A 20,706-nucleotide genomic window follows, 5' to 3' on the forward strand; every position below is an offset into this window, starting at 1 on the left:
CGAGGTAAAAGCATTCAAAGCCAATCCTGAGGATTTAAAATGTCAGTTATTTGTATTCTATCATGTAAATAAAAGGAAACAAATAGGTATATCATGCTAAATATTACCCTGGTCCCTTCTAGGTCTTCTATGATAACAAAACACGGAAATTAGCATGTGCTAATTGATAAGCTTCAAGAGTGTTGGCGTGAGTCACATGAGAAGGCTGCTATTTTAAGAACAAAACAAAGTCCTATTGTCCGGTCCTTTGAACTAGCGTGACGTATTGGAAACGGCACTGTGTGGGAATCAATAAGCGGTTACCTTCGATGGTTTTTTGCTCGTATGTTTAAAAGTCGCAGTAGATAAAATCTTCAAACATTTTCGAGGTTCATTCGATAACCCTGCCAGAGATGAAAAAATTTTTATGTGGTGCACTCTTTGGTGCATTTCTTGGTGTAATTGTGACAATCCTGTACTTGAAGCTGTGGAAGAATAAAGAAAGAGTAACAGAGAGAGGAAGAAGACGACCGAGTGGATATAATAACCCGCCTGAGAAGCAGCCTGTAGAAAATGACGAGAGACCCGCGAAGATGCCCCAAGAACACGAAGAGAGGTTTTAGATAAATTGTGAGTACAAATTTATCTCTGAAAAATTAGTTTCTAGACATTTAGGTCGCCAAGTAAATATTGAGTGATGTGGAAAGTGCACACAGGTACTTAATGATTTAGAAATGATAATTTTAGAATCAAAAAGCGTGGTTTGGCTAGTAAATTATAATTTCGTTTTGGTTATGAATATCCTTTTACCCCTAACTCACAAAATCTGATAGTTAATTCTCCCCTATGGCTGCTAGACATTTCCTTGTAAATTAGTTTTGAGAATTTGGTGGCAGATCAAGATAACAAACTTTATCTAATAAGTTTAAGTATTCTCATTAACTGTTTGCTGCATAATGTTTGGATATTTTAGGGAGAAGTTACACATAGAGGCTAATTGTTTGAACTTCTGTCTAATTTTGAGACTATGACGTTACATAAAATTATGTGCTTAGGGAGCAAAACATCGAAATCGAGAAACCAAGAAAACTCACATGCAGCAGCGCTAAACTGTCATGACGTCATTTCCGTCTGAGCCCTCTAGTTTCTCTTGCACAGCAGCCGTATAATGAATTATGAATCAAGAACAGAATTTGTCATTTTTTATTTTTTGCTTTATTCGACAGATACCAGGAGCGCTGAGATCAAATTTCCTGGCATTTCTACAGGCTGTTTTAATGTACGAAAATAAAGTTATAAACTGTTATATTAATGTGTGATTTAACTCTAATGTATCAGGCAGGCTACGTTGATTTCTTGCGGTCGTGAGAATGAATCGTTTATATCATGACCAGTAACATTTAACTTACATAGAACATGAAGTATCAGTCGCGAGTATATGCTTGTAAATTATTTGTTTTATTAGGAATTTTTTTTGTATCTCATTTTTTTTGGTTTGTTTTACAATTGATTTCCTTTCGTTTAAACGAATTTTGAACTTAAAGTCACAGTTCGTGTCGCTTTGAATTAATAAACAAACTTGTAGGTCTGATGTCTTTATTAGTTTTAGTCTGAACAACTTTATCTGTGGCCAAAAGACTGATCCTTGGCAATTTTGAGGAATAAACAGGAGCGGTCGTTACTTTGAAGCTTTTAGCAAGATTACCCAAAGATGTGTCACCTGAAAATGACCATAACTATTCCCTTAACGATTGAGAACGGACGGTAAAAAAAAGATTGCGTGACTTCTAAATTGACATTTCCTTATGCAAATTATTTTGTGAAAAGTTTCGGGGATTCCCCAGTCCGTAAATGACGTCATGTCTCACTTGTGCGGTACAGAATCGATGGAGGAAATTTGAACCAAAGATGGTGAGCTGAACCGTTAGTAGAGGGGGGCTTTGGGGCCTATTAGAAACCGCACAACCGTAGAAAAGAATCATCCAAAACCGAAAAACCGCAAAAAAAATTCGATCAAAACCGAAAACCGTATGCAAAACTGTCAAAACCGATACATTTTCACATCCCAGTTATTAAAACCCTGATCGATCCGATACAGTGGTGACAAGTGAAACATACAGAGTAAACTACACTAATTTCATTACAGGATTTATAAAGGCCATGGACTTGGCATTCGTATCTTCTAGTATCTGCTTAAATTAACAGTTGCTCTGCCCAGGACCTCTAGCGTGGTCTCTGCGGACCCAGCAGCTGGTAATGGAGCCTAGTTAAATTAAAGGAATTCGCGCAAAAGTCCCTTATAGGATTGCAGTTTTGCAGTCGCAAAAAGCTATAGCTCTGGAAAGTTTCATCGAAAATCCTTAATCTAACATTTCCATTTACGAACCAAGAGCTGAAATTTGGAGATTCAATTGGAATGTTGAATCAACTTGGTCACCAACTTCGTGGTGGCGTTGATAAAAAAAAAACCCACCTTACGTGTAGCCATACCCTCCCCTCCCCCACCTTGCCGAAAATCCCAATGTGCCCCCCCCTTAGTAGGTTCCTTTGGATAAACGGCAAAGGTCGTCTTTAATGACATCCTGTTGCTTTCGTGGACGTGCGTTTCCTGTAATAATTTTTCACGGCTGAGCTATTTTGGAGGATGCTTGACAGCAGGTATCAAGAAATTTCGATTTCAACAAAGATCGTCGTTTCTGAACGAAAAAATTCTCTTTGATACTTCAGCGTTAAGTTTCCGAGCATTGACCTACAGATTGGGTTCGACAAGTACTTTGCGCTCAGTGATACAACTCCAAGCGACAAGGAGCCGAGCATAAGGCATTCCCCAGTTTTAGGGAAGTAGATGATGCAACTAACGCAATGTTTCTCTTTGACATCACGGCGGCTATACTGTATAACGTAAAAAATAAGCTTTGGTGGCCATATCAGTATTCTCGGAATTTGGTCTATTTTCTTTTGTAAACGCACGCGTGCAGATGAAAGGTAAAACTTATAAGTTACGTGAAGTTGCTCTCTAAAATGATTGTAGCTTCCGTTGAGGAAAGATGGGAAACCATTTATCAGGCTACCCATGCAGTATAAAAAGTGTCACACGCGAAAGTAACTGAGGATATTCGACTCCTTAGTGGAAAACTGTAATATAAGAAATTTTCAATGGTTATACCGTTATTATGTTTTACAAAATGGACGGACCTAAGGCCCAGAAAAATTATGATAACTTTGAGCAACAGAAATTAACGATCTCATTACTAAACACCATCAGTATTCGACCAGAAACACAAAGAAAGAAATTGCAAAGACAGGAAACCGAACACACTAGTGTCAAGAGTTTTTAATGACTTGTGGGCTGCAATGTCAGCCTCCATCAATTCTCGAGTAAAGTGTCGACACAATTCTCCTTATTTTAATTAAGAGAATTGCTAATTTATCATTTTATGAACCTCATCGTAGCTGTCCAGTCACCATAATTCAAACTTCTCAGTTCAACATGATTTAGATCATGGGATCATAGCTTTTCAAAGTAAGATTAGGGAAGGTTTATATCATATTTGCTCTGTTTGTAACAGAGTACTATAGAGAAAAACTGTGATCCATGCAGTTAAAAAAACCAATTGTACAACACTCAGCGAGAATTATGACTGAGTTGTATACCCATGATTCCTTTCCGTCTTGGAATGACTTCTCACCTATCGCCTGGTGACAACCTTTTTTGAAATATGTGTATGCCCTTGGCCAGACTTGAGCTCACTATTTCAGTATACTAGTCCAACACCCGTAGTATCACTACCCTTTATGTCAAGGATCCAGTTCCATCCAGGTATCCTAGTTACCCTGCTCACAGGGTCTAGTTGAATAATAATTGTTAACCAAATAAAGTGAAATGACATACATTGAAATACGACATTGAAATTATCATTTTTTTTCCTTTTGTTGTTTTTTTTCATTACCTTTTTTTCCTCAGTGAATTTCTTCGTTTGTATCTTCTGGTTCATGGTCTTCCTTGTGGAGGAGGCACAGTTCTTCCAGCCATGGTCCTCGATAATATCTAACGGGCGTAATCTAAGTTTCATGGTACCGTTGTCTTCATAGCAAATTCGGATAACTGTTCGTCTAGGGCTATCGTTTGTTCGTTTTGGGTTATCTCACTACTTTGACTTTTGGAACGCTACATTCTTGATAAATAACTTTCATCAAAAGGTTGTTAGATCCATTCGCGACCCGTACTTTGTAGAGGATCGAAGCCAAAAGACTACGCCGTAAATGTAGTTCATTTTGGGTTGTTATTCTCTGTCGCGCCTCGCGTAAAACTGAACATATTATGATCAAAGACCTCATTCAGTGTCCTGCTACTCATGGCGCTGTTCAAAGTGTTCGACAGACAATAATCAGAAAGGTGGAATTTCATTACTCTTAAATTAGGTGTCCCTTTTCTTTCGTAACCTGTTGCGTTCTTTGTGGATATTACGGTTTCGAATCCATTCGAGTCAGAGCAAGGTTCTGAGTCAAACCAAACAAAGAAAATAACGAAGAACAAGTTGTTATGCTCCATTGGTGGTCAAGTGAAACACTAATTTGATTATCAACTATCAGTGGATAAAGGGAAATTAACCTTGAAATACAACAGACCGAAACGACCTGACTAAACATGGCGATAATGTGGGAACATGCAAAAGGATTTAGAATGACTACCATGCCCTTATAGGCAGCTGAAAGGCATCCGGTGTTTGATTTGAATAATGTGGAAACATGTAAATGACTGTTATTCATTTATTAGGAGCGTGGAAAAAAGAAAAAATATGACCCTCCTGCAAGGTTTCGAACCTAAAAACCCTCAAACATCCAAGCACAACATACATGTTTGAGATCTTTATTCTGAACTGGTCTTCACGTATCGTAAAATTGTGGATAAACATCCGCCTAATACGCAGTAACTTCCTTCTGACGTAAAACAGTATCAAACCTGATACCACAGCAGATCGTCTCGAACCCGATGATAAATACTATAATAACAGCGCTATGCATGATTAACGAGACTGGAACTGAAAGATAACTTGGAATAATATTTCAGATTCCAAATTTATACTAATGTCAATATAACAGTCACCCATCGTAGTACAAGGATTTTAAACCTCCTTTTTGAGCATATCTCAAATGTCTAGCGTTACACTCATAGCTGAGGCTTTTGGCCATATAGTGTACAGTTTTACACGAGGTGTAACAGAGTATTACAACCCAGAGGAACCTGAGATAACGGCGCGGGTTTTTGATCCTTTACTGAACAATGGACGCGAGTGGTTTCACCATCCTGTCGACGAGGTCATTTATCAACAATACAGCTACAGAAAGGTTACGGCTCAGGACTATCTACCTTCCAGCGATGTCCGTGCGAGGCTTATCGACGCCTCTTCCGTAGAGCACCCAGAAGTACCAGACAGTCAAATAGAGGGAGATGAAGCAATGGCTTGGAAGCGACTCAGACCATCCGTTCTCCTCTCAGGTTGTCAATCAATGTACATTGGATCTCTGATTTCATTTTTAACGTCTACCTTTGTAGGTTCAGCATTCATACTGACATCGTACATATGTTACGAGACTGTAAACAACTGCCAATTCTACCCAAAGGAGTCTATTCCAATAGGAATACAGTGGATGAGATCGATCTCGGATATCATTGCCTGTGCCTTCCTTTACATTTGGTTCTTGGTGTATTTGCTATTTCTTTTCCGTCCGTATCAGTTAAAAGGAGTGAAAAGAAAACTATTTTTAGTCTGTTGTGTGACGTACTGCTTGGATTCACTTTATCGCTTGGGTCTTCAAGTCCTGAATATATCTCATTCCAATCTATCTTCAGTGCAGAAGATTCCTATAAATATTTTGTTCGTCACGAACGATTGCGTCCAGGCATATTTATTGACTAAACATTTCCGCCCTACAACGAAGAAAGGACAGCTGATTTTGTTCCTTCAACTGATAGTACCTGCTTATTTTTGTTTGTTTCTAGCCATTCCAGTGGCATCGTTGATTTATCCAGCTTACATTAAACAAGACAATGAAGGGAAATTACTAATTGCTCTATTTGCTCCTCTCATTGGAGTCGTTCTCAAAGTCATCTCACGAATTTTTGTTCAGCGGTTATGCAATATTACCCATCCGGGATATTCGTATGTCTTACTGGCGCCGTTGTATTGCGCTTCGGCGGTTATGTTCCGCATTTTACAAGCGGAACTAGATAGCTTAAAGTCCATCGCTATTATTGGGATTATTCACGGCGCTGCAGAGGTCATAGAACGAAGCACCATGGTTGTAATTGATCATCTCTGCCATGCGATTCTGAAAAGAGAATCAACTCCTTGGGGAGGTTTTCGCACTCCTCGCCGTGAGAGACTAATGGCTGATATCGCCATCATGAACATGTTGTATGAATCAATTGCTATAGTGTCTGTAAACGGTGTTTTATACTTGTATCAAATGATATACTTACAAAACGAAACCTTTGTAAATTTACTCAAGTATTTTGCCATTTTCACTTCTGTACCACTGGTGATCGAGTGTTTCTTTATCACCCTATCGATTATGATCGCTACACGCTATCAGAATATGCCTATCATGGCCATATGGCGAAGACGATGGAAAAGACATATAGTTCTGGCAATTATAACGTCAATGTCTGTAGCAAATTGGACCAGTACAAACCTTTTAGTGATTGTCCATCAGCGCTTTGCTGAAGATTCGTCAAATAAGACTTGTAAAATGCCGTTTAGTTAAGTTGGCATATGATTACCACCTTTGCTTCCTCAAAATAGGATACTTTTTAGATGCATTTTGTTTTGTTTTTCGTCAGTTTTCTATTCTCGTCTGCATGCTTTCGGACAGGTAGTGAAATAAGCTTCATTTGTGAAAATAAATAACGAAAGAGGGCAAATAAAATCTTGAGTTCGGTCTGTGAAACCGTGATGATGACTGGCACGCCTTTTAGTCAGCCAAAAGGCATCCTGCAGCGGTTTAAAATTATTTTTGTAAGTAACGTCACTCCAAGACTTGAGGTTCTTCTAGCTAAGTGGTGGCATGCACAGTTCTTTAAGGTGTGGTTGTTAACAGAATTTATTTGTCAAACAGGGTATCGGTTTTACCAGTTTGGATCTAAAATTGGGTTTGGTTTTCCATTTCACCTGAACTCGGTGTCTTGATTGGTGTGTGGAGAGAAAGGAGCAGAAATTATGTAGGAACAGAAATTGTGACTGATTATGCAACCCGCTGTGAAATTATTGCTTCTGAAATTTGTACACGTTCGCATCTCACTAATTAAAAGCAGCCATTATACTTGTTATCCTGTGACTTAAATTCGTCGTTGTCGATGTTACAGCTGAGTTCTGGACCAAGAAGTCGAGTCGAGTGTACGGCATTACTACGCTCTGGATTTTAGGATCACGTCTGTGGAGGGAAGGTAAGGCGGTTTTGAAAAGGATGCCGCACTCTCCCCATGCGAAATCTTCTTGAAATTACATTCTCCCCATGGAAAAGGTTTCGTGTTTAGAACCTCTGTCATTTGGTTTTAAACGAATCGAAACTCCTTAAAATTATACATAAGCATACTTCTGATGGTGTTGTCTTGCTGATATCAAACAATACTAACAACCCTGTATTGCTGATCACACGACAAACATTGTATGTGAAATGAAAACCAAAGAGTAAAAGGAAAAGTAAAGAAATGTCTTATTCCTCAAATTGAACAGCTTAAAAAATTACTGAAAGTTACAGCCTTGATGATGAAAAGAAAAATTGTTTTTTGCGAGCTTTTACAACACGTAAATCAAATAAAAATTGTAAATAAAGCGCCCCTAAAAACAATGAAAAGATAAATGGTGCAAAGTTCTCGTGAAAGACACCGGGGAACAATGTCAGTATCTGAGCAACTACGCACCTACCCCTCCCCTAACTCAACAACAGTCAACTGATAACAAGCAAGGATTAATGTCGGGTTAAGGGAGGGGTAGGTACGCAATTGCTCTGACTCTGGCTATGACCTCGAACAAATATGTATGTCGTTATAAATGAACACAATGTTACGAATAACAGATAATTTAGTGTTAACAACTGAGTTGAAAACATAAATTGGCCACCGTAAATAGTGTAAAGGCTGACGTTTTGAGCGTCGGCCCTTCGCCAATCGCTCTAACGAAGGACTAAGATCAAAATGTCAGCTTTTAACCTCTCTACGGTGGCCAATTTACGTTTTCAACTCAGTTGTTAACCCTAAATTATCTGTCATACTCTCTCACCGACGCAGCACCACAGTTTCCTTAGGTGACGAATCATAGTTTCAATTTATCTTTGAAAACTTCCTCAAAAAAATCAAATAGTGTCGCAATCAAATGAAATAGAAATTTTTTTTTACCTTCGGTTGAAATTTATGTAAGGAAATGATCCTCATCGGTAAGTTGTAATTGAAAGAAATTGCAGAAAAGAATCTTGAAAAAGTTCAGGCCTCGACCAGATTCGAACCTCTTCCTTTAGACACTAATTGGGCGCCACAACCACCTGAGTTACGAAACCACATGTTCAGAGCAAGGCCTGGGGGCAGTTGTCGGTGGGCCTCGCTTCAAAACAAATGAAGCTGATCTTGAGTCGCCAACCGGCTGATATGACCAAGACCGGAAACGTTAAGTATAAAGTTTCGAGAGTAACTCAAAACAGGTAAAATGCAGCAAATGAATTAATTTTCAAAAATATTACCAATTACTTTCGTTACCCTGAAATTATCAATATTATCAAAAATAAAGTTGCCAATATGGTCAACATGAACAGCGAGAATTTCGGGAACGAATCATAAACGTACTAGTTTTTTGCCACAACGTGTTAATAATTACTCCAATGGACGAGGGTACATTGATTCATCATCACTTCCTGGCAGCATGTTTGGCTAAGCCTTAACCTAGTTACCAAACATGCCGTCAGACAGCCCATAAAAATAAACAAACTCAGTGCAGCTTCGTTAGAAACTACTCAGAGTCCCTTGATGGACGATATCAGATAACTTCTATCGGCCACGTTTGCATTTGATACAATTATTATAAAAGGTTATTAAGTCTCTTATTTACAGTTTAACCCTTTAACTCTCAAAAGTGATTAACATCTTACTTCTCCCTATAATATCCATACATTATCCAACAAACAAGTGATAAGAAAACACAAACGTATCAGTAGTTGTTATCTTGATCTAACACCAAATTCTCGTCAATAGTTTACAAGTAAGTGTGTGGCAGCTATAGGGAAGAGTTAATTAATCAGATCTTGGGAGTTATGTCCTCTGTTAGGTTTCGAAACATCGACATCAACTTCCTTTCTCGTCAGTTATAAAATTCACGACAACTAATAATCATTCTATACAAACAACAGGACTTTCCCTAAATTAGTCAAGCAAACAGCTGTTTGTCAAGATAACCTGGGAGAGACTTATTTTAGCTTAGCCGGACCGTTCACACGGTTTGGTCTTGAGTAAAGAATGTAAGAAGAGCTGAGGCGAGGAAAGTGACATCTAAAAGGTAAAAACTGACACGAATGTGTGTTGAACACTGAGTCACGGGCCTTTCCTTGAGCCACTTAACTGACAGGAAACAACAACAATCAAATCTCATCTGAGCAAGTTAACATCAAATACAAAAGCGGAGAGCAATAAAATCCTTCGCTTCAGACACCAAGCTAAGACATTTGACGTTTACAAAAGACACCATGAGTAGCAATATGCTAATAGAGGTGTTTGGCCATATCGTATTCAGTTTTACACGAGGCGTGACAGAGCATTACTACCCAGAAGAACCTGAATCAATGGCTTTTGGTTACGATCCTCTACAGGGGACTGGTTTGGAATGGAACTATCAACCTGTTGAGGAGGTTATTTATCAGGAATACAGCGAGAGAGAAGCAACTAGCTTGGACTATTTAATGGTCTGCAGTCCTAAGGTAAGAGTCATAAACGCATGCTCATCAGAAGACGATGAAGAAACACATGAAAACAACTCACAAGACGATGAAGGTAAAGCAATGGCGTGGAAGCGATTAAGACCATCCGCTCTCCACAATGGTTGGAAATCAATGTACTTTGGAGCCTCGATCTCACTTCTAACTGCTACCGTCATAGGTTCACTATACATATTGATTTCATTTCTACTGTACAAAACTGTAAACAACTGCGAATTTTACCCAAAGAAATCCATTCCTGTGAAAGTTCAATGGTTAAGATCAGTATCAGCTATAACGTCTTGTAGCATCATATATAATAGTTTTTTTTTGGTGGTCCTATTTCTCTTTCGACCTTATCAGATCAAGGGAATAAGAAAAAAACTTATTTCAGCGAGCTGCTGTGGATTTCTATTGGATGCACTTTACCGCGTGTCTCTTCAAGCCCTCGGAATGTCCCATTCTAAACTTTCTACGATACAAAAGCTTCCACTGTTCTTTCTTTTTTTTGTAATTATATCTTGGCAAATACATCTCGTAACGAATCATTTTCTATCACGACAATCAACTAGGCAGAGGATTACGTTTTTCTTCCAAGTGGCAGTTGTTCTTGTATCTATTGTCATCCTTGCAATTCCGGTGGCCGAGATCATCTACCCAACTTTTAATAAACAAACCATGAATGGAAAACTATTAATCGCTCTCTTTGCGCCTCTAATTGGAGTCGCTCTAAAGGTTACCTCACGAATTTGTGTTCAGCGGCTTCACCGGGATTACATTCATCCGGGATATTTATATGTCTTACTGGCGCCGTTGTTCGGTTCTTCGGCGATCATGTTTCGTGTTTTACAAGCGGATCTCGGCAGTTTACAATCCATCGCAATTCTAGGGATAATTCACGGGATTGTGGAAGTAATCGAAAGAAGCGCAATGGTCTTTATTGATCATATTTGCCACTCGATTTGGAAAAGAACAGCCGCTCCCTGGGGAAGTTTTCGCACTCCTCGTCGTGAGAGGCTAATGGCTGATATAACTATTATGAGCATGCTGTTTGAATCAACTGCTATAGTTTCCGTCAACGGCAGTTTGTATTTGTATAAGTTCAATTTCCTTCAAAACACCTCCTTATTAGAAGTGTTGGAGACTTTTGCTCTAACAACTTGTCTTCAGTTGGTGATTGAGTGGTTTTTCACCAGCGTATCCCTCGCGATCGAGACTCACTATCAGAACATGGCTGTTATGGCTGTTTGGCAAAGAAGATGGAGGAGACATACTTTAATGTCACTTACAACTTCAGTGCTCATAGCATTATGGACTAGCTCACTTCTGTTAATTATTGTACATGGAAGATTTAAAGAGTCTTCGAATCAACCTTGTAAGTTGCCGTTTACTTAGAACTGAAGAATGAAGCATAGAAAACACCAAGTCTTCTGTAGGTTTACAGTCGTTTCGATATAACTTTAGTAAGAGCAGTCACGTATCCTACGCAGCCCATGTATCGAATCGACTCGTACCGAATCAACTTCGAAGATAAATCTTGCCAATAGGTATCTAATATTAACGTCAAGTTAAGATAGAACTGTACACTTGACAGGATTGTGCGTTTAGTTATAATAGTGCTTTTATCAAGACATGCATGTTGGAAAAACCCGTATAGGTAATGACATAATTATAAAGTACTCAATGTAATACAGAATACAAAATGAAATGGAGATATTTTTACATTATAATATCATTAACAATAGATCTCGCTTTCCTTGATAACCTAAGAGATGAACCTTTCCCTACCAGAAAAGCGTTAAATGAAAACAAAATTTGGCGACTATGGGAAAATTGATAAATAATTTTTGTGAATAAATGGAAAATTGAGTGCTATCAACCTACCACTGGCGACAAAAGTTGTTAACACATTGACCTTTTCAACCTCCTATTACTTCAGTTTTATCTATTTTGCCCTTGTTACTTGATTCCATGAACCTTTGGAGGGAGGGGTGGGGGGTCTTATCATTGATTTAGAGAGTGGTTGAGAAATGACAAATAGGAAAGGTTTGCAGGGAAAGCAGGATAAAGGACGGACGGAATCCGACCTGCACAAGGAAAACCCGCAAATGACTTATTACTTTCCTGTTCACGAGAAAACAAAAGAAAATAAATTGAGAAAATCATTGGAATTAGAAAAAAAATGTGAATTGTTCAATTTCCACTTTTGTGGAATGCATGAAACACAACCTAACCAAGAATTTCGCGTAATTATATTTTCATATGACACTTGTCATTCACGTCAGCTTATTTGTGCAATTTTTTTTATCAAGCGAAATTTGCGAAATTAATTAATGTGTAGTATTCGTTTCATAGAGCATAATTATTGTAGGATACATTAAATCATTATATCCTTTACGATAATCTCAGAGTTTTATTTTACTTTCCAAACCCTGGCACAGGGTTTGGAAAGTTCGTTTTCGTTAAGTAACGAAAAAGAACTTTCTCTATAACAGCTGCATGACAAAAATTATGGTATGGTTGGAGACTGACAATCCGTACCCCCACCCTGTTAAATTTTACACCTCTTACTGGTTGAACGTTACTGGGCACTAACATCGATCACTAAACTTGTAAAATTTTCAGTTCGCTCTACACACGATTTACGCGTCGAAATGAAGCGAGGAAATAAAGTCTTGACTCGATTTGCAATTCTAGTTCTTTTCGCTTACTTCATGTACCTACGTCTACTTTATAAGTCAATAATATCGTTTACAACGGAAGAAATCAATTCAAATCACCGTGGTTTCGCTCGGTCGAATTTGATGCAACCGAAACAACTCGAAGAGTGCAATTAGAAACAACCTCGGCGTCATCACAAAATTGCGTCAAACCCTCCATAGATGACTTTCGAAACGATTATATGACCCAGTATCAGCGACAGAAGCAAGGAGGCGTTGTAATTAATTTTCTACCGGCCATTTATATTTTTGGAGCACTTGCCTGGAACAGATCACGAACAAGCTTCACATGAGCTCTGATGTTGCTGGTGCGACTTTTATGGCGGCAGGAAGCTCTGCCCCTCAGTTCTTTGCCTCGTTAATTGTTCGTGTTTGATTTGGTTTGCTTGATCAGGCAAAGTGAATGATATTCCTCACGCTCGGTACATTTTCCTTGACCAGGCGAAATAAATTAACGTTTTAGGGAAAGGAAAATGGTGACGGACTCCTATAATTTTTTGATGAATTCTTCAAATATAATTCTGATCCTGACGATCTCGGTCACTTTACCAAAATAGAACATCTAAAGCGGGCTTATAAAAGACATTCACATAGTTGCAAAGGAAACTCAAGACAAAGCCAAGAATAGCGTGACATTTAAAACAAGAGACAATTATTCAAACGACATCCAACGGGGGAATCCCCTCCTAATACAACAGATGGCGATGTGGTTTCCTGGAAGTTACATTTTAATCACTGCAGAGAGTTTAAAGGTTGACACCCAAGGAGAAATTTAGGATCTCGAATAACCGTAATGACGCCATTTTCGTCTTGACATTTCGCTAAGGAAGCACAACTTTGCACATTCTGCAGAAGTGAGTGTAATACTTCCCAGAACCTTATTGTATTTTTTTTTATTGTTTGATTTACAATTGACTTCCTTTTGTTTAAACGAATTGTGGACTAAAAGCTACAGTTCGTGTCACTATAATTAACAGACTTGTTTGACTTGTATTAATCTTGGTCTAAGCAACTCTACTGGTAGTCAAAAGACCGATCCGCACTAATTTTGAGGAATGAAGCGAGAAACAACGGCTGAGGCTTTTGCCAATATCTTCATGTCAAAAATAGAAAAAAGGTTTTATCGCCAAGAGCAAAACTAAACCGTTACTTTGGAAGAGCATACTTACGACGCATATTAACGAACAGGCGTAACCGATCATATAAGGAGAGAGAATATTATTCTCAAAGGAAAAGAATGAAGACAACAACAAAATAACTCATGATCATGGAACGAGAATCAAATCAATATCTGAGTTAAGACCTGTAGGCTCTAAAATTGCAGCATAGCTCTAACATTATCAATTTACAGCAGAAAAATACAATGGCTTCAAAGTTGGTAATACATTAAGAATATAAGCCGAGTTAGCTTTAGAAACTCTTTACCGTGACCAATTTAGAGCAACTTGGAACGCTCTTGTTCCAAGTTATGGGCACAACTTGGAACTGGAGTGTTCCAAGTTGAGCGCACAACTTGGAACTGGAGTGTTCCAAGTTGAGCGCACAACTTGGAACAGGAGTGCTCCAAGTTGTGCACGTAACTTGGAACTGGAGTGTTCCAAGTTGTGCGCGTTCTTCTCGAATGACTCCTTGGTTAATATATTAATTAACTCCTTTGTTAATTTCCATTGTTCTTCTTTGTCTCTAAAATATCAAAACAAGTACATAAAACAATGGACTGTGGTGTATTTTCGCCAAATATCATTGGTTTCGTTTTCTTACTGACGTCAATATAACAAATCGACGGTTTTTATTGGCTGTCGGTCTTATTGACTTCACCACAGCAACACAGTTTCTTTTCAGTCCGGTACTGGATAAATTGTAGTGAAAGTCTTGAGTTTAAATCGACTTGCATTGGTATCCGACGAACTTGATAAAATGTCCCCCAAAAAGCTCCTTATTAGTTTAGTATGCGGTGCCATAAGCGGAGTTATCGTGGCATGGCTTGTCCTCAAATTTTTGGAGAGTGAAGGATCTCAGCTCAGAGGAGGACATAAGGAGATGAAAGAAGTGAAAGACGAACGGGATGATCGTAATAATCCCGCGGCTAAGCTGCCTGAAGAAAATGATGATAGGCCTGTGAAGAGGGCTGAAGAACATGAAGAAAGGCTTTAATGAGGTGGGATTTTGGTGTATTATCTTATTTCAAACGTCAGACCTATAAATGGAAACGAGAACATTTCGCGCTTTATAGCCTGTCAGTAGTTTTCTTTTAGTTTGAACAACTTTGTAGTGTTTTGTTTCTGCTCCAGGCTCACTTAAATTTGCATATAATATACGGCCTCGCACCTGATCAGGCATAATTTTTTCGCTGTTGACGGCAAATCGTAAAAATATCCAAGACGTTACAGAGATCAAGGGGTCAGACCATTTCCGGCCATTTGGCTTCAAGAGCTTGTTCTGTTATTGTTTATGTTCAAAATCAGTGAAATTGTATTTGCGGTGGCCTCATTGCAGACAGTCTGCAATTAGCGCCCACTTTTTAGTCTGTATCGCAAGAAGTACATTTGCAGCTAAGTATATTTAATTGTGCAGAGGTCATTTTTTGCATTCTCGTGGTCTCTGAATAAATAAAAAGTAAAAAACCCAAGTAATACGATTTTTGTCTTTCATTCAGGAGATACAAAGAACTATCAAGAAAGAATGTATGCTGTAGCTGGCATTTGCTGTGGGAACCTAAGACATTTAGAACTGAGAACTGTATATGTATAATACAAATTATTTGTAATATGTTAAACGTCTATTGTAGGTTTTAAAATTTTTAACTGACCGTTTAGTAAATGGCACACTAAGTCATGTCAAACGCTTTACCAATCGAAAAGCCAACCAACCTGATCAATGCTATTTTTAGGCTATTGATATTTTATTGTTTATCAGAGAAGTTACTTTGATGCTACCTTTCTTGAAGATTTTTATACCTTCAGTTTCAGTTCAAGTTGAGTGATCGTAAACATTGCAGTTAAGTTCTTGTGATTGTTCGCGCGTGATTTGTTTCCTAGATCAGGCTAAGCAAACAAAAATTGTTCGTGCTTGATTTGGTTTGTTTGATCACGCGAAGTGAATGATATTCCTCACGCTTGGTACGTTTTCCTTGACCAGGCGAAATGAATTAACGTTTTAGGGAAAGAAAAAGGTGAGGGACTCCGTACAGTTCTGATCTTGACGATCTCGGTCACTTTTTCAAAATAGAACATCTAAAGCAAGCATATAAGGACATTCAGTTAGCTGCAAAGGAAACTCGAGACAGAGTCGAGAGTAGCGTGACATTTAAAACAAAAGACCATTATTCTAATGACATCCAACAGGGGAATCCCCTCTTGATACAACAAATGGCGTTGGGGTTTCTAATTTGACGTCACTGAGAGAGGAATAGTTTTTCCTCTGATATACCCTTTGCTCACCGGTCCGAGAACAAGAAAAGCAACGAGAACATCTGTAAGCTGAGAACTGTAGTTTCCCGGACAAGCTTCCTCTAAGAGATATGATGATAATTTACCGAGGATTTACCATCAATGAAAACGTTGGCCTAAAGCAAGCAAGACTGGTAGTCCCAGCTTTCACAAAGGGCAAATCTCAGTTGGACCCTGTGGATGTGGAGCAGACTAGAGGGATTGCAAATGTAAGAATCCACAATGAACGTGTGATTGGATTTCTCAGACGGAAATTTACAATTCTGGAGGGTACCCTGCCAACTGACTTTCTGATATCTAATCATGAAAACTCTGATCGCCACAAAGTTTGTGCAGCTTTTGTTAACTTCTGTCCTCCCATTGCACCATTCGATTAGGCAAACTTCTCATTCTAAATAGCTATGTTGTGTATAATTAAATATCAATTTAGAAACAAATACATGTAGAGTTGTCCAGAAATGTGGATATCCAGAATATCCAAATAGGGTTATTGCTACTTATCAAATACTCATATGGCTTATTTTGGAGTTCAGGTGTTCACATTCTTCTGAGTAGTACCATTAATAGTGAAATAATCTTTCATCTGAAGACTGAAGAACTCTCCGTAACGGTCTCAACATGGTATAGCCCAAACCCATAGTCATTCTCATTCTTGTGTGACATTGTCTTTATTTGTGTGAGTGTGCCATTGTCAAAATTAGAGGAAAAGAAATGAAACATTGATTTGACCCAAAAAAACCTGGTTAATTCATGCAAACAAGTCACTCAAACTCGGAGCCATAGATTAATTGAGAACTGAATCTGATTAAAAACAAAATTAGATGGATGTCAGTGTTCACTTCAGACTGGATGCAAATGATCACACGGTTCACTTCAAAGAGCAGCTACGCAGCGAAAAATATCAACATATTTGGCTTGTGAGCTGTTCTTTTTTCAACACTTGGTTTAATTTGAGGTGAACTAGAGAAATTTCTGAATTCGATGCCCTGGGCACTCCAATTGTAAAGAGAATTTCAGAAGGTAATTATTGACTCAAAAGCCTTGGCCAAGCTCTCCATGATACATTAAAGAGTGACGGAGTGAAGGTTGAAATTAATACTCCGAAAGGAGGAATCCTCAAAATAAGCATATCCTCAAAAATCCATATCCTCAAAGTAAGCATATCCTTCCTGACAATGATGTGGCTGATCCTCTTGGGATTAAAAGACGTTTGCAAATCATCAACTTAATCAAAAGGTTTACACCATTTACCAACTACCTTGTCCGCTGTGATCTTTTTGATGAGAATGAAAACGTATTCAATGGAAAGCCCTCAAGCGTTCTTGGATGCTTTAACATTGTCGGGAAACCCTTTGACAGGGTTAACTTTTATTCTGAAGCCTCAACTCAACGAAAAATAAAACAAAGGAATGACATCACATCTATACTATGCGAATTTTCGTGACCGACGAGGATAATGAGATCATTAATTTCGATGGCCTTCCTTTGAGGTTTGAGTTAGCGATAAAAATATTTTGCGAAGCCCCGAAAGGGGCAGGCCGCGGAGTGGTAAGCCCTTCGGGTCAGGGGCAGCAAAGCGGCCCAAGCTCTTCGAGCCATGGACAGCCTGGGACGCTTCGCGACCCCCGGCTCAAGTTGAAGATGATTTGTGATTGCCGGGAGAAGCTTAAGAATGAAATTACTCATTATCGACGTGTCCTTGGCAAATTAAATAAATTAGATCCGTTTGTCACTTAACATACACTGTGACAGGAGTAACGTCCGCTGTATATACAAGCGGTATGGCGGTTTTCTTTGAGTGGAATTGGGGTGATAGCTGGCGCTCCCACGGCTAACTTTGCCGGCTTTTTGGGACTTATATGAACAGCATTTAGTGTTGGGAGCAAAACTCTCAATGAAAAAATTAAAAAAAATGAAAATCTATTTCAATAGCTGAGGTAAAGCACCTGTCATTCAGGCGGTTGTTTTCAAAAGCGATTGAAAATGACAATATCTCTGACATTTAGTTCAACTCAATTTTGCGCGAGATTGAGTAGTATAATTCTCTGACAAAAACAGTTGAGAAATAAAGCTAGAGGCTCATCTAAGGTTGACATTGAGGCTGTAAAGAAACAAACCAAACAAAGTTACCGAAAAAAACTCATATATAACGACAGAGAATATTTATCTTTCAGCTTCGTAACGACACAGAATATTTATCTTTCATTTTTGTAACGACACAGATTATTTATCTTGCAAAATAAATAACAAGAGGTTTCCGCAATTTAGAACCGTTTAGAGTGGTATTTATCGAAAGAACTGTTTATCATTACCCCGCAGCCGAAGATTTCATAATGGCAGACGCTGAGGATTTCTTAAATAGATCAGTGTTTCAAAGTAAAAAAAAAACCCACACGTGAGACTAAGAAGGTAGGTGAGTGTTTCAAATAAGTCTCGCGCGTGAGACAAAGAAGCTGAGTGAATTTAATTCACGCTAAGCTGCAGAGAGTGTTATTTTTCACTTAAAGAAAAAGGTATCTTGTTGTTTCACGTTGTCGTTCATGTGCTTTTTTATGTCGAAATGTATAAGACAAATGTTTGATCGAAACTGAAATTCTTATAACCAAGATAATGAATTTGAAATAACTTAACATGTATCAAAGAAGCTTCTCGTAAAAAAAAAACCTGTAACACCCCAATGGTGCAACAAGAGAATCGTTCAAGAGAATCTTTCGAAATGATGATATTCACACCCTCTTCAGAACACAAGTGTGAGACATTGTGAATATTTTCAGTTCGGGATAGTTATCAGATTTGACAACCACGTGACGTCGCAACATGGCGACCATTTCGGCAATCGAAGATTTTCGCACCCAATTTTCGCACCCATTGTTTATTCGTTATTACTCGCCTATGTACCAATAATTCTTTTGAAAATTTTTAATAGATACTGATCTTCGCGTGTACTCAAGATGGTGGTCATCAAGGAGTGATAGAGGCGAAATTTTTGGCACAGAAATAACAGGGCAGTTGAAATGACACGTTTGGTTGAGGTATGTTTTTCAACTTGGCCTTAAAGTTTGGGTCAGTGAATGAATTTTTCTGGACTCCAAAAAGGCATGGAGCAGTTCTTCATTATATTTTCTTTCCATCGATACATCTGCTAATTGTTGTGATGCAAACTGCAGGAAGAACGTGCATGGTGTGGTCTTGGTTTACCGCTTAATCAGTCGCCAACCACCACTGTGTGTTTTCGACGATGCTTTTAATCTTTCTGTTTATCATTCGAACACTGTTGTCTAATTTACGATTTCTTATCACTGCACAATACTTAGTTTGTAAGGAGACCTTTTTTTAAAACAATGATGATGGTTCCTTTCATTTTGCTGTTATTACCCGAAGGGAGCCTAAGTATTAAACAAAACCAAACTAGCTCTTTGTCGAACAAGCCCGCTGTCATCGAATTTTATTCTCCGTTTGAGGGTTGACCTTGGTTTGGTTTCTAGTTTACTTCATGCTAAGGACAAACTCTGGCTTGATGGGCAACTTGGCTCAAGTACAGGTTTTTACTATATCTTCCCACAAATCAGGAAATGGTCAGGAAAAAAAGGTCCTTCAAGGTCAGAGAAAAGTCAGGGAATTTCATTCTAAGTCAGAGAAAGTTTATGTTTTCCAGAGAAGTAAAAAAAAAGATATTTTTTACAAATTCAAGTAATTAAGTAGGTTTTTATAGACATGAAATGTAAATAAATTGGTCTCCATAAAACAAAATTTATAATTTGGTTTTAGTGCTAAAAACCATTGCATATCCTTTTAATGGCTCTTCTTTCATTTATCAAATTCCAGATTGAATTGTAATTCAGAAAAAGCAGACAACAAATGTGCTGGATTGTTTAAATATTGTTTCATGAAAATTAAGAGACGCAGGTGTTAGGTTTCCAACAAAATCAATCCTTATTCCATGTTGTGTCAAGGAATTATAAATTAATTTGCCTTGCACGAGACTCACTGAAAGCATAATATATAGATTTAGCCAAGCCTAAAACCGGAGCTCGCATTTTTTTTCCCGCACGTCTCAAGGGCACGACGCCTTGCCCCGGCCAAGGGGCTCCGACTCGGAGCCCAGTGCACTGACCACTGGACTACTGAACAAAGCCGTGGCGTTGGCGTGCCCGCGGTACAGTTGACCACACATGTTAAAAGTAGCACTTTGTACGGTCGTACGGTCGTACATCCAAATTTTTTCGGCTTGATGGGTTACTACTATTTTGTATAATTATGGGGCTACGCTCTGCGAGCTCCGCTATTAATAAATAATTAGGTGGAGAGAATGGTTGTGGGGGTGGTTGGAGGTCATCGCTTGAGCCAATTTGGGAAATTGTAAAAATTGCTCGGGAAATTTCATAAACGTATGGCTATAGTAGTCATGTTGTACTGCATCATGTTTTATATACATGTACTTCTGTCTCAAAGTTAACTGAAAATGTCTTATTTAATATAATTTGTAATAATATAATATCGTAAATATGTCATTCTTTTGGATTGTCCAGATTGGATTGTTTATGTTGTTTTGTTTTAATATTTCCTAAATGCCTCTTTACACATATTTCACAGGAAGC

General features: G+C 38.4%; 1 protein-coding gene and 1 pseudogene across 1 annotated transcript; both read left to right on the forward strand.

The window, feature by feature from the left end:
• The first annotated feature begins 4,972 nt into the window (after positions 1 to 4,972).
• On the forward strand, positions 4,973 to 6,780 carry LOC136283129 (uncharacterized; annotated as a pseudogene).
• Positions 6,781 to 9,711: 2,931 nt separating this feature from the next.
• LOC131774171 (uncharacterized) lies at positions 9,712 to 11,335 on the forward strand. Its single transcript, XM_059090191.2, has one exon. It carries the CDS (start codon positions 9,712 to 9,714, stop codon positions 11,332 to 11,334), a length of 1,623 nt encoding a protein of 540 aa, XP_058946174.2. The 3' UTR covers position 11,335.
• The last annotated feature ends 9,371 nt before the right edge of the window (positions 11,336 to 20,706 follow it).

The sequence above is a fragment of the Pocillopora verrucosa genome, chromosome 8 (assembly GCF_036669915.1).
Source record: "Pocillopora verrucosa isolate sample1 chromosome 8, ASM3666991v2, whole genome shotgun sequence".
NCBI classification, from domain to species: Eukaryota; Metazoa; Cnidaria; class Anthozoa; order Scleractinia; family Pocilloporidae; genus Pocillopora; species Pocillopora verrucosa.

What these genes read in the sequence shown, in the direction of transcription:
- LOC131774171 (XM_059090191.2), top strand. Translation starts at nt 9,712, where the DNA reads ATGAGTAGCAATATGCTAATAGAGGTGTTTGGCCATATCGTATTCAGT.